General features: G+C 38.4%; 1 protein-coding gene across 1 annotated transcript in view; it reads right to left on the minus strand.

Moving 5' to 3' along the window:
* B4GALNT2 (beta-1,4-N-acetyl-galactosaminyltransferase 2 (SID blood group)) overlaps positions 1-27971 on the minus strand; it is a 210543-nt gene that overhangs the window by 72156 nt on the left and 110416 nt on the right. Inside the window, exons 3-4 of the mRNA XM_075188797.1 lie at positions 22698-22829; positions 18178-18290 (exon numbers count right to left, since the gene is read on the minus strand). Coding sequence (XP_075044898.1) covers positions 18178-18290; positions 22698-22829 — 245 coding nt within the window. The remainder of the gene's footprint in view (positions 1-18177; positions 18291-22697; positions 22830-27971) is intronic.

Below are 27971 nucleotides of genomic sequence, written 5' to 3' on the forward strand. Positions count from 1 at the left end.
TTACAGTATTTAGTACCTCTGCATTAAAACTTCCTATTGTTGGAAAAGGCCTATCACAAGCTTTGGTCATCTCGACCCACGTGTCACAATACACAGTTGCGTATGCACCATATTTCTTACACATGAGAAACCTCGCTGAACCAATAGGGCCTTCCTTAGGCAGTACACTGACCATCTCTAGCGTATGCTTAGCACCCATGTTGAACAATATACCTTCTACCCGGAACACAGACACACCGCAATGCTCTGTTCCTTCCGGCCAAATGTGAAATACAGACACACCGCAATGCTCTGTTCTTTCCACCTAATAATTTCAACTCTGTTGCTATACTCACCGCCAGAGATCTATAATGCTCGGTGAACGTATTTCCTTTAGCCGCGTTCACTCGCTTTTCTCGCACCAGGCGAGGATACCTAATACAGAAATATCACTGTGGGCCCCAAGGGCTATCAGCTCCTCGATACCCTGGCTCAACCACAAAAATCTGCTGAGTTTATTATCGCTGGGAGCGCAAGTTAATACAATTAACCTGCCTTTCCAGTATAATTCCTCCTAGCTGCTTCACCAATTCGCACTAACGGTGCGATCGGATCGCACTGCCTACCAATACTAATTATTAGCAAACCTTGCGATCTATTGGTAGCGCTTTGCGAAAAACACGTTTTCGCATTCGGTATACCTGCCCTGTATACCGTCCTTCAGTTGGGCAATCCGCCTCGTCAGACAGCAACTGAGCACAATCCACAATAAAACAGTGTATCTACGTTACAACATCACACACTATACACCTTTTCTGCGCAGAAAATCAAAAGTTCCCAACAATAGTAATAATGTCTCAGAGGCTTTCACAAGTAATTATACTATGCATGTATAATAACTATCAAAACGATTGTTTAACCACGTGGCAAGTCTACCGGAAGTTCGCGTACGCACAGCAGGAAATACACATTCGCTTAGCAATGCAATACAGTTAAAACGCACAATGACAGAAAAAAAGAAACAGTTTTCTCTTTTGTCCCTAGGTTCTAGTTAGCGTGCCCTAGATAATGCAAAACGGACATTCGGTTTCGCAACACAGAGTAAAATTCAGGTTTTGAACATCATGCGTTCTTACCCGTTTATGACGCGTCTCCACCCTTTGTTGAGGAACCGAAATCCGTTGGTCTTGCGTATCATCGGCAACGAAACCTCCAAAGCTCACGAGCCCCCAAATTGTTATGTGCGTATTGTCGCTAACCAATAACGATTGTCGAACCTCGAGTTGTGTTTCCAAAGCACAGAGATTTATTCGCAAATAATAGAATATATATATTCAAGCGAAGTAATAGTAAATACAGCCGTTACTTATGGCAGGCGCTCTGGATCCAGTGCAGTCATTCAATCCTGAAGTCTGGGGACAAGATGTCTGCACTCTGGATCACAAGCTGCTGCTTATATACACAATCAAATACAGTAATACAATGAAGATGGTATAGCTTGCATCTATTGGTCCGGGTCTCAGGAATGTCCAAGGGGTCGTCAATCATTGGCTGGTTCATCCTAAGGAATCCAAAGGAGGGGGTCATCTCTGCAGGGGGTATGCTCTGCTCTTCCCGCCAGGATTCCTTAGTCTTAAGTAGTTCATAATTCCCTATCATTCATAACTTGCGTATGCACTCTGCGATTCCCTCGCAGAGTGAACCAAACAGTAGGATATGTAACAAGGTTCATTATGATACCACTCATGATGTTATTCCTTTAACCCGTTCCGTGTATTTCACTAATATGCATGTAACTCTGATATAACATATAAATACTACTATATTTCGACATAACTGACTATGTGTTGCAACTACCATTAATGTGTACTATTTTTATAAGTATGCGTGTTTGTGCGAATGTATGGTAAAAGACCAATTACTGTTGCTGCCACGTGTAGTGGATGCGTACGCCCTTTCACGCCGTAGCGTGCCCTTGTACGTCGTAGCGTACCGTACGCATCTTTTCAAACAAAGACAACCAAGTTTGCTAGACTTTAATTGAAATGACTTTATCCAATTTGGTGACTTTGACACATATTACATACATTTATACATAATCCCATAAACAGTGATATGAAGAAACCTCAGATTTATTACATTTTGGACACTTTGAGTCCCCCCTAATCCATATACAGTGAGTTCTTTTAGGTGATAAATATCCTCTATAAAAAGGTTTAAAAAACATTTCAATATACGTGCTAGCCCTTAAAGTTAGAGATGAGCGCACTCGGATTTCTGAAATCCGAGCCCACCCGAACGTTGCGGATCCGAGCGGGATCCGAGACAGATCCGGGTATTCCCGCCAATTGCAAAACTGAAACCGAGGCTCTGAGTCATAATCCCGCTGTTGGATCTCGCATTACTCGGATCCTATAAATTCCCCGCTAGTCACCGCTATCTTCACTAGGGCATTGATCAGGGTAGAGGGAGGGTGTGTTAAGTGGTCCTCTGTCCTGCTATATCTCGTGCTGTTCAGTTCTGTGCTGTGCTGTGCTCTGTGTTCTGCTCAGTACAGTGGTGCTGTGTCCTGTGCTCTGTCCTTCTGAGTTCAGTGGTGCTGCTGGGTCCTGTGCTGTGTCCTGTTCAGTCCAGTGGTGCTGTGTCCTGTGCTCTGTGCTTCTGAGTTCAGTAGTGCTGCTGGGTCCTGTGCTGTGTCCTGTTCAGTCCAGTGGTGCTGTGTCCTGTGCTCCGTCCTTCTAAGGGCATTGTTATTTCCCCCTTATTCCCAAATTATAAAAAATTTCAAAAAAAGTTATAAAAAAAATTACAAAAAAAGTAATTATAAAAAAAAAAAAAAAAAATATCCCTAAACAATCCTGCAGTATAAGTCTATTGGTACTGCTATATTACAAAGTTCACTGATTCAGCAGTATAAGTCTAGTGGTACTGCTATATTACAAAGTTCACTGATTTTGAAGTATAAGTCCATTGGTACTGCAATATTACAAAGTTCACTCATTCTGCAGTCTAAGTTCAGTGGTACTGCAATATTACAAAGTTCACACATTCTGCAGTATAATTCCAGTGGTACTGCAATATTACAAAGTTCACTCATTCTGCAGTATAAGTCCATTGGTACTTGCAATATTACAAAGTTCACTCATTCTGCAGTGTAAGTCCAGTGGTACTGCAATATTACAAAGTTCACTCATTCTGCAGTATAAGTCCAGTGGTACTGCAATATTACAAAGTTCACTCATTCTCCAGTATAAGTCCAGTGGTACTGCAATATTACAAAGTTCACTCATTCTGCAGTATAAGTCCATTGGAACTGCAATATTACAAAGTTCACTCATTCTGCAGTATAAGTCCATTGTTACTGCCATATTACAAATGTCACTGATTCTGCAGTATAAGTCCAGTGGTATTGCTGTATAACTCCAGTCCAGTGGTACACTCCTGTGCGGCATATAAATTTTAAAGGCTTTGCCGAGTGTGTGTGGCTTAGGGGTACACTCTCTTGTGCTACATATAATACAGAACAAAAATTTGGAGGATAAAGTAGGGAAAGATCAAGACCCACTTCCTCCTAATGCTGAAGCTGCTGCCACTAGTCATGACATAGACGATGAAATGCCATCAACGTCGTCTGGCAAGCCCGATGCCCAATCTCCTAGTACAGGGCATGTAAGATCCAAAAAGCCCAAGTTCAGTAAAAGTAGCAAAAAGAGAAACTTAAAATCATCTGAGGAGAAACGTAAAGTTGCCAATATGCCATTTACGACACGCAGTGGCAAGGAACGGATTAGGGCCTGGCCCGTGTTCATGACTAGTGGTTCAGCTTCACCCAAGGAACTAAGCCCTCCCCACCCTACAAAAAATTTAAGAGAGTTATACTGTCAGCAACAACACAGCAAACAACTCCAAGGCGAGTCCAAGGGTGTTGGTGGTTGCAAAGCCTGACCTTCCCATCACTGTACGGGAAGACGTGGCTCCTTCCACCATTTGCAGCACGCCCTCTGCGTATGCTGGAAGGATCACCCACAGTCCAGTTACAGATTTGGCTAATGAAGGTGTGAATGTTGTACACCGGGAGGAGGATATTGATGTAGCTGGCGCTGAGGAGGATGTTGATGATTATGATGCAGACAGATACCAAATTGCCTTTCTCAATTTCTATTTATATTCTAGATTATATAACGGCTGAATAGTTTTCTATTTTACTCCTAGTGGAGAGGGGATCTGATGCAGACAGATACCAAACTGCCTTTGTCCATTTCTTTGTATATTTGAATTTCTAGTTCTACAGTCTATGCAGGCTGCTTTTTTATATTCAACTACAAGTGTAGGGCGGGGGGGCATAGATAGCCACCAAAGTAACGTGGTCCATTTAATTTCACTTTCTAGCTCCACAGTCTGTGCAGGCTGCTTTTTTTTATCTTCAAAGTATTTACAAGCCTTGCAATCTAAATTAACAAGAGGTAGTGACGGGCTAGAACTCCACCCTCTATATGCTGCAGAGGATGGAGGAGCATCAAAAGGCCATTCAAGCCTACACAGCCACCTACGACATAGGAAAAGGAGTGGGGATGCGCCTGAGTCAAGCGCACTGGAGAATGATTTCCGTGTTGTGCAAGTTTCTGCAGCCATTTGAACTTGCCACACGAGAAGTCAGTTCCGACACTGCCTGCTGGTACACCATTGCGATTCCACTAAGCATGTAGCTCTTGTGGATGAAGCCCTTCCTACGCTTTGCTAGGATTCGAGGGTGGTCAGTCTTTTAAAGTCAGAGGAATACATTCTGGCCACCGTTCTCGATCCTCGGTTTAAAGCGTATGTTGTGTCTCTGTTTCCGGCAGACACAAGTCTACAGCGGTGCAAAGATCTGCTGGTCAGGAGATTGTCTTCTAAAGAGGACCTTGACATGCCACCAGCTCCACCTTTATTTTCATCACTGTTTGTGCAGTTTCAAAAAAGAGGAACTGCCATTTCTATTGCTACCTTCTTTCTTTCTCTATTTAAAAAAAAAAATAATAACTGCCATTTCTAGTACTACCTTCTTTCTTTCTATATTTAAAAAAACAAAAAACTGTCATTTCTATTACAACGTTAATTGTTTGTGCAATCACAAAAAAGAGGAACTGCGCCATCTGTGCACTTGAATTCAGACCAGTTGAGGGTTTTATTATTATATTGTGGCCCCGGTACCAAATTGGGTACCGGGGCTACTCCACTACGCAGTCCAGATACTTGTTTGGTGGAATTCAGAACAATTGAGGTTTTTTTATTATATTGTGGTGACCACTCCACTACGCAGTCCAGATACTTTTTTGGTGGAATTCAGACCAGTTGAGGGTTTTATTATTATATTGTGGCCCCGGTATCAAATTGGGTACCGGGGCCACTCCACTACGCAGTCCAGATACTTTTTTGGTGGAATTGAGACCAGTTGAGGGTGATATATTGTGGCCCCGGTACCAAATTGAGTACCGGGACTACTCCACTATGCAGTCCAGAAAGCTACCTCGATGAAACGTTTTGGACTAAAAACAATATTGTGAGGTGTGAGGGTGTTCAGAATAGACTGGAAATTAGTGGAAATGATTGTTATTGAATGTTATTGAGGTTAATAATAGCGTAGGAGTGAAAATAAGCCCGAAAACTTGATTTTGGAACTTTTTATGCTTTTTTCAAAATAAATCAGAATCCAAAACCTTAAATCCGAACCAAAACCTTTCAACAGGTGTTTTGCGAAACAAATCCGAACCCAAAACATCAAGCAAATCCGAACCCAAAACACAAAACACGAGACACCAAAAGTGGCCGGTGCACATCTCTACTTAAAGTGAGATTAGAATATATAAATGTCTCCTGAATAGTAGATAAAGATGTGGAAAATGAACCAACCATTTAGACATACCTGTTTTTCTATTAGTGTTATAATGTGGTATGCGCAAAATTTTATACAATTTTGATATAGCCTTATTTGTGAATTTATAATTTATCAGTGCAAAGTCAAAAGAATTCTTCCAATGTTTCAAGTCAAGTTTAGACACCACTGAAATCAATTAGTGTTGTACCTGAAATATTGCTAAAGTAGAAGTGCTTATAAAGTCAAATTTAGAACAAATCTCAGAAAAAGTTAACAATCTTTTTTGTGCAATATTAACAAAATCTAGTATCATATTAATACCTCTCTGGGTCCACGCACAAAATGGGCTATAAGCTTTACAGTCTTGGAAATCTCCATTTCCAAAGAAAGGCAAAAATAATGAATTTTTATGGTGAAGTACCCATTGTTTTTTTTATTTTATGCCAAATCATTCTGTTGTCTAATCCAATCTGCAATATATCTACAAATTGCTGCTTGATTATATAACTTTATATCAGGAAAATTTAATCCTCCTTCCTGTTTTGCTTTTTGTAAGATTTTCAAGCTTATCCTCGCTTTTTTGCCATTCCAAATAAATCTTCGAAATAATAAATTCAAAGTTTTTTCATCTCTTATAGATAAAAGTAGTGGTAAGACCTGTAAAGGATACAGTATTTTGGCGTAAGTAATTATTTGAATTAGATTTACTCTACCTATTAAGGAAAGATGTAAGTGTTGCCACAATTTTAATTCTAATTCTAAAGAAAGGATTATGCGCTCTACATTCAGTTTATAAAGATCTATTTTTTTGGTAAATATATCCCTAAATATTTAATATATGATTTATCCCATTTCAGGGCAACATTTCTACTCCAAAAATGAGTTTTATAAGGTCCTAATGACATTGCCACTGATTTATCTATATTAATCATAAATCCAGTCAATAATCTGAATTGATTAATTTTATCCAAAAGATGGTGTAGACATTCCTGTGCATTAGAAATATATAATAGGAGATTGTCAGCAAATGCTGTTTATTTAATAGTAGTTTCTCCAATCTTTATACCTTAAAACTTTTCCCATTGCTGCAATTTTCCAATAATAGGATCAATAGTCAGATTAAAAAGTAATGGAGATTGGGAACACCCTTGTCTGGTTCCCCTGACATATAAATAAGTTCTCCTCTCTTATTGTTAACCATTAGTTCTGTACATGGTTTGTTATACATATATTGTACGATTTTTGAAAAAAAGAGGACCAAACACCTATACCTCAAAAATCTTCTGCAAAAAAATCCATGAGATTTTGTCAAAAGCATTTCCTGCATCTAAGCTCAATATAACATTACGGTTATCTTTTATGCAGAGGAAGCTATATGAAGACACCTGGGGTTTTATCTGTCGTTGGTATTAATATGGTGTATGCTTCATTAAGGTTAGGTATTGAAATTAAATTTTTATGAATCTTCTGAAATAAAATCAGTGAGAACAGGTATAATATATGTTTTTAAAATGTTATAATACTCTCCACTAAAACCATCAGGGCCCGGGGTTTTATTAGGGCGAATCTGAGATATTACCATCTGTACCTCTCTTTCTCTCTCTCTATTATCAGCATCTAATAATTCTCTTTGAGAAAATACAAGTCAGTATAATATTGATGAGGTAAGGTAGAATAGTATATCGGAACTTCGTGAGGAGAGAGTATAACCTCTTGAGTATAAAAAGAAAAAAGAAAAAAACATTGCCCCAGAGATTTCTGTCATTTGACAGTCAGTAGCCATCAATATACGTTTTTTCAATAGGTACATTTTTACATTGGGATATATTTTGTTTTTATGTATTTGCTGTATATTAAAATGCATTAAGGACTGTGATAAGTCCATTTTTATATTGTGTGGTATATATCTGGATGAGTCCTATTCCCCCAGCGCCATTTTATCCATTCCATTTCTATGTTAAGGTGCAAATAGACCCTGAAGCTGCAGGGAGTAATAGTTCTCCTCCAGAATCTTATTTTCATTATTAATAATGATATTGTCATTTTGTACATATTGGCTGTGATATATCTTTCACAATTTACAGTAATATTGACAGATTTTTATATTCATTTACAATACTTTTTTTTATATCTATTCTGCCATCCCCTACAGTGCCGAACTTAACCCCTTGTGGGTAGCTGGTTGTTATCTGGAAAACATCTCACGTTTGGAAACCAAATGGATTTATATGATGAAAACCTTAATGCCATATGGTCTTAAAAGTGATTTTGACTTAGGCTCATTTTTAAGCGTTTAGTATATATATATTTTTAACCAGTTAGCTCCTTTTATCTGATGATAACTATTTTTAATTATTTTTCACTATTTTTCATTATTTGTTATTTTTATCATCTTTTATTATATTTTATTTTTAACTCTATTATTTTCATTTGTACATTTTTTACATTTTGTACATTTTTTACTAATATTCATCCTATCAGGAAGAGGCAAGACCTATAGGAACCCTCTAATTTCCTTCTAACATATCCTTGAGAAAGTCCTATTGCTGATGAAACGCATTGGCTCTTAATTTTGAACCTTACCAGCCACCGTACCTTTGCGGGCCAGTTCATTACTTCCGCGTATCAGACGCGGCTACACAAGCTACCAAGTCAGCACGGAGACTCTCTCTAAAGTGGACCTTTACCTCATCTATATACCCGGACTGCATGTATTGCTACATCCTGAGGAATTGCACTACGAATAGGGATTACTAGGGTAAGAATCAGTCTTTTTTTTCTCTATATCCTCTCTCCTCACGAAGTTCTGATATACTATTCTACCTTATCTCCAAAAGAGCTATAAACATTTCCCGTTGTCTGTCAGTCTGTTTACCTTCACTGCGCCCTTCCATTATCTATGCTATTTTTACTATAGGAGCTGCATTTTTTGATGAGCGCTTACCTTCGTTTCTGCCAGTATAATATTGATGACATTGCTTAGAAATATCATTTGCAAAAATATATCTCTCTCTGGTAGATCCAACTAGGATTGATGTAATATATGTTCTAGGTTTTTGCTGTCTTGCTATATGAGCGAGCAGTTTTCCTGATTTATTCCCTGAACAATAAAATTTAGTAATATTATTCGCTATTCTACTATTTGCCTTGTTTAGCAAAAAAGTTTCAAGAATATTTTTACTCTTTTTATATTTTTCTAATATTGAAGGATTTGAATTCATCTTAAATAAGTCATAATTAGTCTTCATTAACATATTTATCACATGATACTGATCCCTAAATTCCTTTTTTTCTGCTGCTGAATATGCAATAATATGGCCCATCATAACAGCTTTGGCAGTCTGCCAATAAGGTTCTGAGTCTTCCTTATGTTGCTTGGTTATCAATAACGCTAAATATGAAGGAAAACACCATAGGCGATCCATGTGATTGGGCCAATTTTTTTTTTCAATGTCTAACATAATAGGTGCGTGATCAGAAATAAGAAAATTTTCTAAGTTTATATTTCTAATTCGTGAAAGTAAAGTATTACATATGATAATATAATCAATACAAGAAAGTGTATTATGCACTTTGGAGTAGGGATGTGCACCGGCGACTTTTGAGGTCTCGTGTTTTGTGTTTTGGATCCAGATTTTCTCGATGTTTTGGGTTCGGATTTGTTTCGCAAAACACCTGCCGAAAGGTTTTGGTTCGGATTTTTTTTGAAAGAAGCATAAAAAGTTAAAAAATAAAGTTTTTGGGCTTATTTTCACTCCTACGCTATTATTGACCTCAATAACAAGCATTTCCACTAATTTACCGTGTATTCTGAACACCTCACAATATAGTTATTAGTCCAAAACGTTGCAACGAGGTATCTTTCTGGACTGCGTAGTGGAGTGGTCCCCACAATATAAATTAAAAACCCTGAACTTCTATGATTCGCACCAATAATGTACCTGGACTGCGTAGAGGAGTGGGTCACCACAATATATATAATAAGAAAACCATCAACTTGTATGATTTGCACCAATAATGTACCTTGATTGCGTAGAGGAGTGGGTCACCACAATATATATAATAAGAAAACCATCAACTGGTATGAGTCGCACCGAATAATGTACCTGGACTGCGTAGAGGAGTGGGTCACCACAATATAAATTAAAAACCCTGAACTTGTATGATTCGCACCAATAATGTACCTGGACTGCGTAGAGGAGTGGGTCACCACAATATAAATTAAAAACCCTGAACTTGTATGATTCGCACCAATAATGTACCTGGACTGCGTAGAGGAGTGGGTCACCACAATATATATAATAAGAAAACCATCAACTGGTATGAATCGCACCGAATAATGTACCTGGACTGCGTAGAGGAGTGGGTCACCACAATATAAATTAAAAACCCTGAACTTGTATGATTCGCACCAATAATGTACCTGGAATGCGTAGAGGAGTGGGTCACCACAATATTATTAAAAAAACCCTACACGGGTCTGAATTCCACCCAAAAAGTTTATGGACTGCGTAGTGTAGTGTTCCCCACAATATTATTTAAAAATTTTGCAGCAACAGTCAACGTTGTTTAATATCTGATACACCTCTTCCCAATTTGGTACCAGGGCCACAATACCTCCTCCAACCATGGTACAGACCATTCGTCATTGAGATCCCATCAAGTATGTTAAAGACAGACAGGGTCGAAGTGTTATTGGTTGACTTTGTAAACCAAAAAACTGTCCCTGTTGCACATAGTCGTGCAATGAAGACTGACTTTTTCATTTAAAGGCACCATCTTTCCAGTGTAGTGTTTGTAAGTCATATTATACTTTTGGTAAAATTTGTTTATTTTGTTCCTCTTTATGGTAACTACTAATAGAATTAAAGTATTAAATAGAAGCGGCAGTTCCTCTTTATGGGAATTAGTAATAGAAATAAAGAATTAAATAGAATTAAAGTATTAAATAGAGTGGTATAGTGTGGTAGTGTGGTATAGAGTGGTCCCCACAATATAATAATAAAACCCTCAACTGGTCTGAATTCCACCAAACAAGTATCTGGACTGCGTAGTGGGGTGGCCCCAGTACCCAATTTGATACCGGGGCCACAATAAAATAAATACACCCTCAACTGGTCTGAATTCCACCAAACAAGTATCTGGACTGCGTAGTGGGGTGGCCCCGGTACCCAATTTGATACCGGGACCACAATAAAATAAATACACCCTCAACTGGTCTGAATTCCACCAAACAAGTATCTGGACTGCGTAGTGGGGTGGCCCCAGTACCCAATTTGATACGGGGCCACAATAAAATAAATACACCCTCAACTGGTCTGAATTCCACCAAACAAGTATCTAGACTGCGTAGTGGGGTGGCCCCGGTACCCAATTTGATACCGGTTCCACAATACCTCCTCCAATTTGCAAGTGTAGTGTTTATAACATCTTAACACTACACTAATTCTAGCACATCAAAACCTCTTGTTTTAAATAATGACAGGGCATTTAACTTTTGATTTAATTTATTGAATTTGTTGGCATTTTCTTTTACTTTTTGAACATGGCAAACGACTGTTGAATGGTCACATAATGCCAAAAAATTTTTGCAAGATGGAATTGTCCTTGGGTCCTCCCACCCACCCTTATGTTGTTGAAATAGGACATGCACACTTTAACAAACCAATCATTTCAGCGACAGGGCCTACCAAACAACTGTGCTTGAATTAATCGGTTTGTTTGGGCCCCCACACCAATAAAACAATTCATCTCTCCCTGTACAAATTAAACAGGCTCTACTGAGGAAAGATGTCGTCCTCATCCTCAACCTCTGATTCCTCTCCCCCTACAGTGTGTACTTCCTCCTCCTCACACATTATCAATTCGTCCCCGCTGGACTCCACAACCACAGGTCCCTCTGTACTGTCTGGAGGGCAGTGCTGTACTTCATTGAGGAATTGATTATTAATTTTTATAAACATCATTTTTTTAACGTTGTGAGGAAGCAACCTCCTTCGCCGCTCACTGACCAGGTTCCCCGCTGCACTAAAGACTCTTTCCGAGTACACACTGGAGGGGGACAACTCAGTTAAAAAATAGAGCTAGTTTGTACAGGGGCTTCCAAACTGCCTTTTGGAGTTCTACCACTTCACTACCTCTAGTTAATTTAGATTGCAAGGCTTGTAAATACTTTGAAGATAAAAAAAGCAGCCTGCACAGACTGTGGAGCTAGAAAGTGAAATTAAATGGACCACGTTACTTTGGTGGCTATCTATGCCCCCCCCCGCCCTACACTTGTAGTTGAATATAAAAAAAGCAGCCTGCATAGACTGTAGAACTAGAAATTCAAATATACAAAGAAATGGACAAAGGCAGTTTGGTATCTGTCTGCATCAGATCCCCTCTCCACTAGGAGTAAAATAGAAAACTATTCAGCCGTTATATAATCTAGAATATAAATAGAAATTGAGAAAGGCAATTTGGTATCTGTCTGCATCATAATCATCAACATCCTCCTCAGCGCCAGCTACATCAATATCCTCCTCCCGGTGTACAACATTCACACCTTCATTAGCCAAATCTGTAACTGGACTGTGGGTGATCCTTCCAGCATATGCAGAGGGCGTGCTGCAAATGCTGGATGGAGTCACCTCTTCCCGTACAGTGATGGGAAGGTCAGGGTTCACAACCAACAACACCCTTGGACTCGCCTTGGGGATTTGTGATGTCATCTGTTTAGAAGGCAGAGTTCTTTGCTGTTTTGTTGTTGTTGCTGACAGCATATCTCTCTTAAATTTTTTGTAGGGAGGAGGAGGAGGGCTTAGATCCTTGGGTGAAGCTGGACCACTAGTCATGAACACGGGCCAGGGCCTAAGCCGTTCCTTGCCACTACGTGTCGTAAATGGCATATTGCCAACTTTACGTTTCTCCTCAGATGATTTTAAGTTTCTCTTTTTGCTATTTTTGGAGAACTTGGGCTTTTTGGATTTTACATGCCCTGTACTAGGAGATTGGGCATCGGGCTTGCCAGACGACGTTGATGGCATTTCATCGTCTATGTCATGACTAGTGGCAGCAGCTTCAGCATTAGGAGGAAGTGGGTCTTGATCTTTCCCTTCTTTATCCTCCAAATTTTGGTTTTCCATTATATGTAGCACAAGAGAGCGTACCCCTAAGCCACACACACTCGGCAAAGCCTTTAAAAATTATATGCGGCACAGGAGAGTAGCACTGGACTTATACTGCTGAATCAGTGAACTTTGTAATAGCAGTACCACTGGACTTATACACTGCTGAATCAGTGAACTTTGTAATAGCAGTACCACTGGACTTATACACTGCTGAATCAGTGAACTTTGTAATAGCAGTACCACTGGACTTATACTGCTGAATCAGTGAACTTTGTAATAGCAGTACCACTGGACTTATACACTGCTGAATCAGTGAACTTTGTAATAGCAGTACCACTGGACTTATACTGCTGAAATCAGTGAACTTTGTAATAGCAGTACCACTGGACTTATACACTGCTGAATCAGTGAACTTTGTAATAGCAGTACCACTAGACTTATACACTGCTGAATCAGTGAACTTTGTAATAGCAGTACCACTGGACTTTTACTGCTGAATGTGTGAACTTGGTAATATTGCAGTACCAATGGGCTTATATACTGCTGGATTGGTTTTGCAAATTTGGTTATAATTATTTTATTTTTATTTTTTTTATTTTTATTTTTTTTATAACTTTTTTGTTATTTTTTTAAAACTTGGGAATAATGGGGAAATAACTATGCCCTTAGAAGCACAGAGCACAGGACACAGCACCACTGGACTGAACAGGACACAGCACAGGACCCAGCAGCACTACTGAACTAAGCAGGACAGAGCACGGGACACAGCTCCACTGGACTGATACTGCAGAATGTGTGAACTTTGTAATATTGCAGAACCACTGGACTTTTACTGCTGAATGTGTGAACTTGGTAATATTGCAGTACCAATGGGCTTATACTGCAGGATTGGTTGTGCAAATTTTGTTGTAATTAAAAAAAAAAATTAATTAGTTTTTTGTATTTTTTTTTAAATAACTTTTTTTTATTTTTTTTAAACACTTGGGAATATTGGGGAAATAACTATGCCCTTAGAAGCACAGAGCACAGGACACAACACCACTGGACTGAGCACAGCACAGCACAGCACAGAACTGAACAGCACGAGATATAGCAGGACAGAGGACCACCTAACACACCCTCCCTCTACCCTGATCAATGCCCGAGTGAAGATGGCGGTGACTAGCGGGGAATTTATAGGATCCGAGTATCGCGAGATCCGACAACGGGATTATGAGTCAGAGCCTCAGTTTCAGATTTGAATTTGGCGGCAATACCCGGATCTGTCTCGGATCTGACTCGGATCGGCAACGTTCGGGTGGGCTCGGATTTCAGAAATCCGAGTGCGCTCATCTCTACTTTGGAGTGATGTGTATACGACCTATCAATAGGGTTCAATATTCACCAAGGGTCCACCAAATTATGTTGTGTTTTTAATATATGAACTCCTTCTGTAAAGTAGGTATAGTAGATTTATCCATTTCTGGATCGTCTAAAGCATTAAAATCACCTCCTATTATCAAATTCTGTGTAGTATGTTGTATCAAAATTTGTGATTTTTTTAAAATAAAAATCTCTATTAGGTGTTAGGAGCATATATATTGCGCATAGTAAATATTTCTCCATTTATACTTATGTCTACCAATACAAATCTTCCCTCTACATCCTGAATAACTTCACCTTTCACATATTGCATCCTTTTCCCAAGCAAAATTAACAACCCCTGTTTTTTGCTCATAAATGGTGCCAATATACATTCTTGAATCCAATTACTTTTAAGGGAAGAGTTTTGGCAGGTTTTCCAATGTGCTTCTTGAAGCAGAACTACATCAGGGCAATTTTTTTTATATGCAAAAGTATTTTACATCTCTTAACTGGTGAATTAAATCCTGCCACATTCCATGAGAGAATCCTCATATAAGAAGATGTAGGACCTAATATATGTGCACAAAATAGATTAGATATTAGCGTTTCCTCTTATTTTGAAAACCAAGAACACATACATACATACATACATACATACATACATACATAATATATATATATATATATATATATATATATATATATATATATATGAGTTCCATCTTTTTCCACATTTTCTCCACCTGATACCTTTTTAGGCCACTGTCTAGACCGTACCAAAACACAACAGCATTATGTTAATTATTATGCTAAAAATCCTAGAAATTCCGCTATCTTGGGATGTTTCTTAGCGGTTTCCACCTCACGAAAGAAAAATGTTTTTTCTTCAAATAGCACTTTTAGTTTTGCTGGATAGAACAGTGCAAATTTGATATTGTTTTCATATAAGATTTTACATATAGGGTAAATTATCTCCTCTTGAGATACTGACACAGAAAAATCAGTATCCTATCTCCTTTTACAGTTACAGATCTAGGTTTCCTATATGCCACCAAAATATTTTCTTTATCTCGAAAATTCTAAAATTTCACTATAACAGGTCTAGGACGGCTAGCATTTTTTTGAAAAGTGTTTTCTGGTCCTTAACGATGTGAATGTTCTATTTGTATTCTGCCATTGTTATTAGGCATATTCAATGCCTGAATTAAATCTATATTGAGAAAATCAATAGGTTAAGGCCTTTCATTTCTTCCGAGATACCAATAAACCTAAAATTTTCCGTCTTTAACTGTTTTCTAAGTCATCCATTTTCTCTATCAATGAAACAATAGATTTTTGCAGGATGTTAATTGTGTTCTGCATCATTATTATTTTATCTTCAATGTCACTAACACTCTTTTCTACTTCAGAAATATGTTTAATATTATTTTCTAGATATTCAAGCAGAGTGTTAATGGATATTGGAATGGAAGCATGTTTTTGATCTAACAAAGGCATTATAAAACTAGTTACTTCCTTCGCCATTTCAGTTACAGAGGTACCAGAGGAGAGTTCCAGTTGATTACCACTGGAAGTATCAGATGCAGCAGAGGTGTGACTTGACAAAAAAGATGTATTATATTGTGATGATGGTTTTTGCGCTTGTTTAGATTTACTAATTTTTGTTAGACGAAGGTGTGAAAGGATTTCTAGGTCCTCAACGATAATGGTAATAATGATATGTGAAGGAGTTAAAAATCTTGGTATTTGCCTTAAAAATACATTCAGCGTAATCACCAGCTCCAGCCTTGACCTATCTCAAAGACCCCGGATGGAGGCCTAGGACATGGGATAATGAATGATGGCATTGGGAGTACTGGCGCCAGCAAACATGATAAGAAGAACCCATGATAAGAAGAACCCATAAAAGTGACATGAAGAGAACTAACTAGCTCTGTCAAAAGATTTATATTTACTCAGGAAAATATCAATCATGTATTTCTATCCTATACCCAGATCAAACGCTTTTTCATGTAAAAATGTATCCCTCTAATAAATGAGCACAGCTCAGTTTACATCTTGGCAATGGCATGTCTGTGTCTTGATTACTGATCTCCTTGTTAACCAGCATCTTATCTCACTGATATCTGAAGGGACTTGATAAAGGAAAGGTAAAATTGCCCTAACAAAGGCATGTTCAAAAACTTTTCCATGCCTTTTTTAATCTCACCAATTTTAAAATATTTTTATACTTCGCCTATATGAGTTTTGTTATATAAGTTTTCTATTTAAGGTATATTTTAGTGTCACAGCACTTCATTTTTGTTATACTACAGCATTGTCTACTGCAAACTTTTAACAATTAGGGTACACAACATGTTTCAAAGTTTTCTTTAAATAATTACTATCCATTATTTTCCTTCTTATCAAAAGTTTAAATAATCAAAACATGCCACTTAGATAGCTAAATACCTCAATTCTCAAATCTATCTCAAAGACTTAAATTTACACAATCTTACACATACATTATATCAGTTCTCTGTAAATCAGTTACACCAATTTGCATATACAATCATTTTAAAAAAAAATTCCATCTAGACAGATGATTTGATTAATTTCTTTCATAACCATTCTTTTCCCCTCCAAATCCAATTTACATTTTTAAAAATAATTCCAATGCCAAAAATAACCTTATCAAGCCCGAATAGCTTTCTAATTTTCCTTTTTTTTCTAAATTGAGGTATGTTAAATCAGTAATAATTTGTTATCCAATATTTCGACGTGCATCTAGATTAGATACTAGTTGGATCTCTACAGGTTGCATACAATGCCTTCAGACATAGTTCCCAATTTTCTCAATATAAACAAACTCGTTTTGGAAATTTTTATTTGTTTAAGCAACATATCAAATTGGACATCCAAGTTTCCTCTTCAAGTATGTGCTTTTCCCTTAAAAGGGTAGTTTCCAAACAATTATCAGTTACTTTTCCTATGATATCCTCCTAAACAAAGCCAGATTAAAAACTTCTGTTTAGGAGCAAAAATCTTTCATTTTTTTTTTCTTTTCCATTCATTTTCAAATATCTTAAACACCATGGTATGTTGTTAGTTCTTTTCCACAATACCAATCAAACATATTTTTCCTCTTTTCGTGGTTCCTCATAAAATTCCATGATATTAAAAAACTCAGTCTAAATACCTGATTTCACAATGTCGACCCACACTCCACTATTCATATATTTTATATGCCAAAAGTAATTTATGCAAAGTTCATTGTTTGTTTAGTTTCTTTATCGTCTTTTACCACACCAATGTTCAGTGGGATATACCAATTTGGGGATAAAAAAAAAGGAAGAAATGGAAAAATATGTTGGATGTCAGGATGTCAGTCACCGCCCTATCTATCTGTCTTTTTAAATTTTACATAGCATTTCAGTAGAATATGAAGCTGGAACTTAAATTTAATTAGCAAATAAACAAAGCTTCTACTATACAAGGGGTAGTGCCAATGTATAAAACAAACAATAAGATAATGAAACACATTGTTTGCAATGCAAGAATGAAAGGCATACAGTATATGCATGGCCATTTGTGCAAGTTAATCATTTTAACTACATTATTTCTAGAATTGGGAGTTCTTGTGGTTACTAAGGTTTCTTCCAAGTACTGAATGGACTGTAGTCATTTTGTAGTAATTTTGTTGCACTCCACGCTTGAAACAATTGTTGTTATGTACAGACCATGCTTTTCTATAGATTTATATTCTAGTTAACTTGCAAAAGATGCAGCTGAAAGCTCATACATGACACCGGATAAAAACCACATTGAAATTTGTATTGGGTATAAATATTATGTCATTTGGCCATCAGTCAAGAATTGTAAGCTACTCCGCAGAGCAAGTCCCCTTACCTTGTATTTGGATTGTGTGCAAAGGCATGACCTGAATCCCTTGGATGGGATAACTCAAAGGGGAGTTGGAAGGGGCAATTATCAGCTCTTTCTTATTAGATACAGTTCCAGTTCTAAAATATAATAAAATGTTTTAGGTGTTCTCATTAGAAAGCTTTGTTGCACAAATGTTTCTTTATCTCAACAGTAGTAAAGATGTACAATATGGTACCTTAAGAAGTATTATCAAAAAATCAAAATTAAAATTAGTGCAAATTCCAAATTACAACTTGGAACCACTTTAATAGGGATTTGACTGGCCATGTTACAGATATGTTTGTGGTCACAAGTGAAAATGAAATAAATAGATTATCTTTGCCGATGTAGAGAGGTATTCATAGGTTAAGTAATAGCACTAAAAACACTACTGACACCATACCAAATGTATCACTGTGGGTGACGGAAATCTCAATCTAAAGAAAATTAGACAAAATTGATGTGAATAAAGCACATGGAACAGATTATATGTACTTGCCTTCATCGAACTTAGCTCAGTTATTGCTTAACCATTACTTCTATTTAATAAAGATAAGATACGGTTTATATGAATGTTCTATAGTGTCTAATACATATTTTTTGGGCAATTTAATAAAGACTCATTACAGACTTCATTTTAACTGGTCGAATAATGCATAAATATGAAGGTGTTGTTACAACTTTGTCTGTTGTTTGTACCTAGCAGCAGTGCCTCATACCACCAGTGGTGCTGCTGTTCTGTCCCTGAACTCTTCTACATGCCTGAAGGAGTTAATCTCCTTTCATTATGCCTGATTAGAACTGCACCTGTTGCACTGCTTTAAGTACCTGCCTCTAGCTGTGCTCTGTGCAGTTCATCCATTTGTTCCTGGCTGCTGCTAACCTGCTCCTGTGCTATTTGGTATATACCTGCTGGACTGAACTTCTGTGTATAACCCCTGCCTGTAACTTGGACCTTGCCTGCTTGCCTGAGACCCCGAATCATTTGCCTGTACCTTGGACCACGCTGTTTTGCCTGTTGCCCTGACATTTTGGACAGACTTCTGGACCTCGCCTATTTGCTTTATCTCTGCTTGGCTATTTGGATTTGTTTGTCTGGTCTCTATTTGATCCCTGGACTCAGTCTGCTTTCCTGGACAGCCTTGTTCCTTCTGGACTGGGGTAAACTTATTATACTTGTTCCTGCCATTTTACTATACAGTCTCTTTTGGAACCTGTTATCCATAGATTTGAGTTAATTTTGTTAATATATTTACCTGAATAAAGACACTTTGCCTTACACTTCCGTTGCACTTTGTGAATGCACTGGGATTCATAACAGGTGTATGCAGTTTTCCCTGGATATGAAAATGATCACAGACTGCTTAAGTTTATTTGCCACTAGTGAAACCTGGCTCCCTCTGACATTGCTTCCCCGACAGCTCTCTTTTCTTTATCCACACTCCTCCACCCAGTGACAGACTAAGTGGTAGAGTAGTCTTCCTACTGTCCCCTAGTTGCACCTTTTATGTCATCCTTCCTGAGCCCTCCCTCTCCTTCTGCTACTTTAATGTCTACATCATAAATATATTTTCTCCACTCAGCCTCTGCACTGCTGGCATCTATCCCCTCTATGCCTAATTTTTCAATTCCTCATCAAATTAGCCATCTATCTTTTTTTCTTCAGTTCCATTGACTGAATCCTTCTTATTCTATGGAATATCAGCATTCCCATCAACAACCCTTCTGGTATGTGCATCTGTAAATTAATCCCACTTACTACCGCAGATAGTCTCCCAAAGTGGACATCATCTTTCAATGATCATGATGGAACTCATGTTCTGCTACATAAGTGACATCGCTAGATCTCAATAGCTGTCTTATTGCTTTATGACCACAACCTCCTTACCTTCTACCTCACCTTGCCTCCAGCAGCCCCACCAGCACCTAACTCTATTTTCTAACAGTGACACTTAAACAGCCTTGAACCAATGCTCATCTTATCCTCATTTGAAACGCTCTTCTTTCCTTTTTCTACCCTGTCCTGCCCTAATGCTTCAGTCTCTTTTTACAACTCCATCTCTGAAGATCCAAATCCAGCCACCACACACCAACTCTATCAATCAAAATCAAAACCGAACCCTGCAAATCCAGCACCTGCCACATACAAAAGTATTTTGCAGAGTGCAAATGGAAAAAAATCTTGGTATATGCAGATTTCCTCCACTACAAATTGATCCTGTCTTCTCACTAAACTACCCTTTCTCTTGTCAAACGAACCTACTTTAGATTACTAATATCCACCCAGTCAACCGTCCTCTGTCACCTCTTTGCCATTATTAACTCGCTTCTCTGCCCACTCCCACCATCTTCACCTTCTTCCCTCATTGTGCACGAGTCTGCCACTTACTTCAAAGGCAAAATCCTCACCATCCATCAAGGAAACTGCTCTTTGCAGATCCAACACCCCACACCCACCTTTTTTTCCACTTACCTACTTCAGTTCTTTCTCTTCTTACTTAAGACAAATTTTTGGGAATGAATGGGACAGAGGATAGAGGCTGAGGGAAACTTTAACACCTTTTACCCAATGCTTGCTTACATCTAGACCACCATGTTAATTGGTCCCTCTCCTCTTGCACTTTCCCTTTCATCTTCAAACATGCGCTCACTCTTTTCATTTGCTCTCAAACCGCTTCAGCAGTTTTTCTATATCCACCTGACTCATTTTCTCTCCACTCAATCTCTTCGCAAACCTCCACTGAGACTGCCCTGAGATGGCTAAGTCGAAGGGTCACTTCTCCCTATTTATTCTCCTTGACAACCCTGACAATTTTAATACAGTCAACCACCCTCTTCAACATCTTTCACGGACTTGGCCTTCTCTAGATTAGTCGCTCCTTGTTCTCGCTCTAACTTTCTGGATGCTCCTTCAGTGTCTCTACTAATAACACTTCCTTCCCTCTACTTCCATTGTCATTGACACCTCTCTTTCATACATCTCTAACCTCATCAAGAGATACTTCTCGTTCCTTACAATCTGCCTCTCCTCCTCTCTGGTAACCACCTCTAACACCAGCCTCCAAGACTTATCCCATGCTTAACACACTTAAGGAACTACCTATCCTACCTGGCCATACTTTCTCACAACCTTTAATGTTGCAAGCTATCACAAAACCAGTCCCTTACCCACTCTGTGCCCCAATGACTCCTATTGTCTCAGCAATGCCTTATCTCTCTAGACTAAGTGCTCACTAGAAGGGCACTCCCTACCCTTTTTAATTATATCTGTATCTCCTTAGTCAACCTGATCTGTACTTGTTTTATTTTTATGTGTGAATTTTGTATGATTTGTAACTAATTTTCCGGCACTGTAAAATTTTTGTCGTGCCTTGCTTACAAACAGTGATGACGATGATGGGGATGACAAGCTATCTAATTTGTGTTTTGCTAAATCTCAAAATTCAGACCAAGTTTTGTTAGAACAAAGATAGACCACACAAAAAAGCATCCTCTAGGTATCAGCCGTCAACCACACATAGACCTATGAAAACTATTTTAACAATAGACCTAGGGAGACAAACACATTGGGCCAGCAAAGAAAAGGACTTGGGGTATATTTACTAAACTGTGTGTTTGAAAAAGTGGAGATGCTGCCTATAGCAACCAATCATATTCTAGCTATCATTTATTTAGTGCATTCTACAAAATGACAGGTAGATTCTGATTAGTTGCTATTTCAAACCCAGTTTAGTAAATATACCCCTTGATGTATATGTTGATTGATATTATTATTTCATCTATGTATTGATGGTCAATGTGGCATGGAAAAACATGTGTCAAAATTTCAACCTTACGATTGTTTATTTCTGGTAACAAAGGCATACTAATGATTTCTACTGATCTATAAGATTCGTCAAGATCTTTAATGTTGCATTGTCACTATGCACAACTTTATATGCAGTGATATAAAATAAGAACTTGTCATGAATGAATAATTTATGTCTAAAAGTTATGTAACTGTTGCTCAAATCAGACTAAGATGTTGAAATAAAAAACTATTGTCTTTATGTTCATTTAAAAGAAATAATAATAATGAAATGTCAGTAATAGACTCTAATGGGGTGGCCCGGTGGCCAAAAGGTCATACAGATGTATAATATTTACTTGTAGTTACAGAACATTAATTCAGAACAGTGGTGTAATTGGAAGTTTAGAAGTGACAATATAGAAAATGTAACGTGAATGCAAGTAAATGGAATTGAATAGTTTTACATTAAAAGCAGTTGGAGAAGTGGAGGTATGTCATACCACTGTAACCAGCCTGCTTTGACCACTGTTTCAGACACTTTATTTCTAAGTATTTCCTTTTTGAATAAAACAGACATTTCAGTGTTATTTCCCTTTAATACACTCAGAGCACCTACATTTAGTTATTGGCTGTAAAACTAGCTTCTCCTCCACTAATACAAATATGAGATATCTGAAGATTAGCTTTGGGTATACATTCAACAAGGCTTTATTACCTTTTTTGGAAATGTTGAAGTTCCTTCATCCTTCTAATGTGAACTGAGGCAACATCATCAACGTAGTTTTTTAACTCATGCACTTGGACACCTTTCTTGTTTTCACATGAACATGAACCACCAGAATAAAAACTAAAATTACAATATTGGGAAACAAAAAAAAGAATTACAAACCAAATTGCTGCTGATATAGTCAATCAAAATAATTGTTATAGTTATGTTTCGGCCATTTGTGATAATTTTAGACAGTTACCATCATTATTCAAGTATGTATTACTATTTTGTTAACAGTACTGTTATCAGTACTATGTTGCCTGAGTCTTCCAAAACCAGCTTTGGGACTGATTCATCAAGGCATGCATACTGAGCGCAACCTGCGTTTGTTTAAAACTGCACGAAATTTGGGCATATGGACCCCCGAATTCAATATAGAGCGGATCTGAATACACGCACACTGATGAATTTGGGTGTAGGTCTGCTCAACTGTACTACACAACACACTGTAGGAAACATCCAATACCGACTATATGTAATATATACATTTGCATAAGAACACAGAGGAAAATAAAAACAATCAATGTCCCCTATTACTATATGCATCAGTGATAAAACATTTAAGTACATTTTAAAAAAGTGTTTTTTTTAAATATATTTTTTCTCCACAAAATACATTTATCAGGATGTTCTTAATGTCTATTGAACATAAAATACATTTTTGCATTTGTTCCTGATTGCAAACACATGTTATAGCATGCATACATAACTGTCGTCACTAATAATCAGGACTTGGACTAGCCTTGTAGCTGAAGCAAGAGATTATTCAGAAAATAAAGTACCTTTGAGATGCTCAAAGCTTGAATTGGACGAGGCTGTATGCGCTCCAGTTTGGCACGCCCTTACCGTACATTGACTGTGGTTGAACGCCCCTCCCCACCCCAGTTCCCTCTCTGAAATTGTAAGTTGTAGTAAGTGTCCTTTGCGTATAAAGATTAATTGAGCGCTGCTGTGTTCTGGGAATGCGCAGAACAAAATTTGTGGATTATACGCACAAAATCGTTCTTTGTTGAATCATGCCCTCTGTGTCTTTAAAAGATAGTTGTTAGTGTAACTGAAAAGGTTATAAATTCTCAAAGACATGGAATATCAACACTTCTCTTATTTTTGCCATTGTAGTACTGCATGAATTTTGGAAATTGTTGAAAAATACTTTCCATTTTTTTCAGTAGCCTCACCTTTCAGGCTAGATTTTATAGGTTTATGTCCCTATTTAATGTAATAGACTCAGATTGTGCCAACAGATTACAAAGCTAGAAAAACGGATCTGCGGACATGCCGGTAATGTTAAAATTGGATAGATACGCATAGTTGGTCTCATTTAGAGTTGGATGTACAGTATATATGTACTATTTGCATAAAAATCCAAATTTCTTTACTGTTCATATGTACAAAAGAGTATGCATACATCCTTATCCAGATTTTGATAATACACTTTTGACTTCTTATGAATGGAGAGTCAGAACAGGGGAGGGAAGTAGCAGGAGAGTGTACACAGAATACAGTAAAAACATGTTCACATAACTGTGACTGAAATAGACAGATACAGATGTGGATTCACCTGTCAGGACGTATATCTGTTGTGGATGCTGGAAGGCTGGTGCCTTAAGACTCAATCAGAAAGATGATAAAGCTAGCCGCTTCTTATTGCCTGATTATGGATTGACCACTCTACCTGATAGTGTTTAAGTCATTAGTGTGACTGCTATATGATGTGTAGTCACAGCCATCAATCCAAATTACGTGATTGATATTTACATTTGGAATGCAGCAGGAAGGGGTATTCCCATTTCATTTTTAAAGGGGAAAATATATATATATTTATTTAATTCAATTTATTTTCTTTATTACAATTTATATGGTAAAAGCAAGTTTCACATTTGTTATTATAATCCCTTGTCACTGTGAGTGGTGTTGAGGTGCACAAGTTAGCTAATGCATCTCTTTCTTTACCCCTTGCTGGTCTGAGGACATGGGTGTAAATGGTCAGAGGGTCCCTGCACATGCAGTTTTTCAGCAAAAAATCTTTAAAGGTGTTTGCACTGCACCCTGTCACGACTATATGTTGCGTACCTGCTATCGTTGGCACTACTCAGAAGAAGGTGCGGAATCTAATGTGCCCCTTGTGTTCACCAGGGACCCTCGCTGCAGGAGACACGCAGGTCATCATCATCATCATTTATTTATATAGCGCAACTAATTCCGCAGCGCTGTACAGAGAACTCACTCACATCAGTCCCTACCCCATTAGAGCTTACAATCTAAATTCCCTAACACTCACACAGACACACACAGACACAAAAGGTTGCAGTCCTTCCACGAGTCAGATAGCGAGGAACGAGAGCAGAGTTGTCAGACAAGTCGGGTTGGTAACTGTGCTGGCAATGAAGGTACACAAGGAAAATCCGGTGGGTTGGTGAGACAAGCCGGGTCGGTAACGTTCTGGAAGTGCAGTACAACAGGGAGTTCCAAAAGGGGTAGTCAAACGGTCTGGGTCAAAAGGGACACAGACAGGCAGGGTCAGGAAACAGGCAAGTACTGGAACACTGGGAATGCTGGAGGCAGGTAGAGACCTGATACTCTGGCACAGGTGAGGGGCCAGGAAGTGCTTTAAGTAGTTTGGTGGACCAATGGGGGCAGAGCACTGCGGCGCTGTCATCGCTAGCGCCAGGAGAGATACTGTCACACACCGGTCCCATAGCTATTTGCTGGCGTTGTGACTTGCCCTTTAAGAACTATGTTGGTGCTTGCTTTCGCTTCAGAGTCTCTACCTGTCCATAGGTGTTTTTCGTTATCTTGATTGGGACCTCCTTCTGAAGCCTATTGGTCCTAGAGGACTATTTCAAGCTCCTGTAATCATGGACTCATTGCCTGATCTTCGTGTTACTCACACTGCCGTGGGTTCTGGCTGCATATGTGATCTTTTGCCTATTTTCTGGATACTATCGGCTGCCGAAGTTACCTGTCATCATTGCTCTCCATCGGCTCCGCTGTATGCCAGTTCGTGGTTCATCTACAAGCTGAAGTTACGTGTTGTTGTTCATCTGCACACAGAACTATTCGTGAGTTGTCTGCTACACCTGCGCTCATGTTGATTGGTTCAAGTACTATTCTACTCGGCTGTCTATGTTGCGGTATTCTATGTTGAACTACAATCAAGTTCTCTTGTCATCTGTGGTTCTATGTCTGGCACGGCTATTATTATTCTGCTGATTATTATTGCTGGACTGTTAATATGAATATACTGCTAAGCCAGGAGCCTTTACTTCAATTCAAGTTGTGTGCCTTATCGGCTGTTGTTTAATTGTGATGAACTCTCGCTTACCTGTTAACCGGATCTTCTGTGACCTGTAGTTCTACGCTCAATTTGGATGGCGTTATCAAGCTGTTACTTCTAGGCAACACATTCCTGCATGTTACCAGTTATACCTAAGTTCCTGGATAGCATATAACGTTCTCTGTTCCGCTATATGAACTATTGTGACACCTATAACCACCTGCTAAGGTGAATCATATTATACGTTTGGATCAGCCAAGTCTACATACTATTCTCATCGGACTTCTAGCTGTGTCAGTGGTTCACCTTCATCTGCTGTGTGTTCGTGTGGGATCCAAGTGTTCTAATTACCATCTAGCGTTGAACTGTTATATTGTATATTTCGCATGCTGTTGCCATTGGTTACCAACTGAAGTACATCTGTGATTACGATTGTATTTTATTATTACTGCTGTTGTATCTACTATCAATATATCAAGTTGTAACACTACTACCATCGTTTGTGTTATTGTTCCCTGTGATGCTCTCAAGTTAAGAACTTCAATTCCACTGTGTCCTGTCTCCACCACCCTCTACTATCACCATCTAAGTAGAGGCTGGGGATCCATAATTATTCATAATTATTCATAGCCGTGACAGATAGTAGCATCCCGTTGCCTAGAAACGGGACGCGCATGTATGCAGTGGCCGGGCGACCCGAAGTGACGCGTCTGGCAACCAGACGTACTCGGAGTCGGCACAGGCGACCTTCCCGGAGAGAACACGGGATGGGGCCTGACACACCCTAAGTTACCACACCTGTGTGCCAACAGATGTCTCAATAATGTGGGCACCAGACATTTTCTATGGAAATAACCTCTTATATTCAAAGTGCCTTCACCCACCACCAATTCTTGGTTGTACATAACATAATATTATATTATATATATTTTACACACACACATATAGACATACACACACATCCACACACACATACACACAGGGCCGCCATCAGGGGGGTACATGGAGTACAGCTGTATGGGGCCCAACAGCAGAGTGGGGCCCTACCAGCCCTGAGCACAAACAAATTTATTAGGGGCGGAGGCCTCTGCAGTTATTTAAGGGAGGCAGCGAGCTGAATGGAGACAGCCAGAAGAAGCAGAGAGGCAAGTAAACTACTACAGGGGTTTGATGAAACCAGGGATGGTGAGGTGACTGTAGAGAATGGGGGGGGAGGCAAATGTTGTGTAGAGAATAATTTAAAAATAAAGGTGGGGTGAGAGAAGGAAGGAGGCGCCTGCCTGTTATATTTGTGCTGGGCCCCTCAATTTCTGGTGGCAGCCGCATGTGTGCACGATTAAATAAAAAAAAAAAATATATATATATATAATACGCACACACACACTATATATGCGATATATATCGCCTTTCACACTTCAGCACAGTTCTTAAGTCGAATAACACAGATATGGTTGCAATATGCATCTCATTGTCAAGATCGAATTAGCTGGATTTAGCATCTCTCTCTGTAAAATGTGTGTTTTTAATTATCCAGCCGTGTCCAAGCGAGTTAGTAATATTTTTGCGGAAACAGAGGTCGTGAGTTTGAATCCTAAAGTCTTTAAATCATACTCAATAGTTTATACTTTTTTCATTTCTTATATAAAGTTAATCGAGAATGAATTGGATAAATAGATCATCATAATTAGTATAGGTTATAATGGACAAAACAAGAAGAATTGTGCTGCTTGCATAATTAGTCTTATTCACTTAAGAAGGTCTCTAGTATATTCATGTGAAAAATGCACCATTTACTGGCAACTTACTCTGGCCAAATGCTTTAGAGTACTGTTTAGTGTAGTAAAAGCTATGAGCTTGAGTATCTTGGAGGGAGTATATAATAGTGAATTGATTTTATTAATAATATATCTTATATTTTATTGTGTATGTTTTAGTATCTCAAT

Source organism: Mixophyes fleayi, chromosome 10 (assembly GCF_038048845.1).
Source record: "Mixophyes fleayi isolate aMixFle1 chromosome 10, aMixFle1.hap1, whole genome shotgun sequence".
NCBI classification, from domain to species: Eukaryota; Metazoa; Chordata; class Amphibia; order Anura; family Limnodynastidae; genus Mixophyes; species Mixophyes fleayi.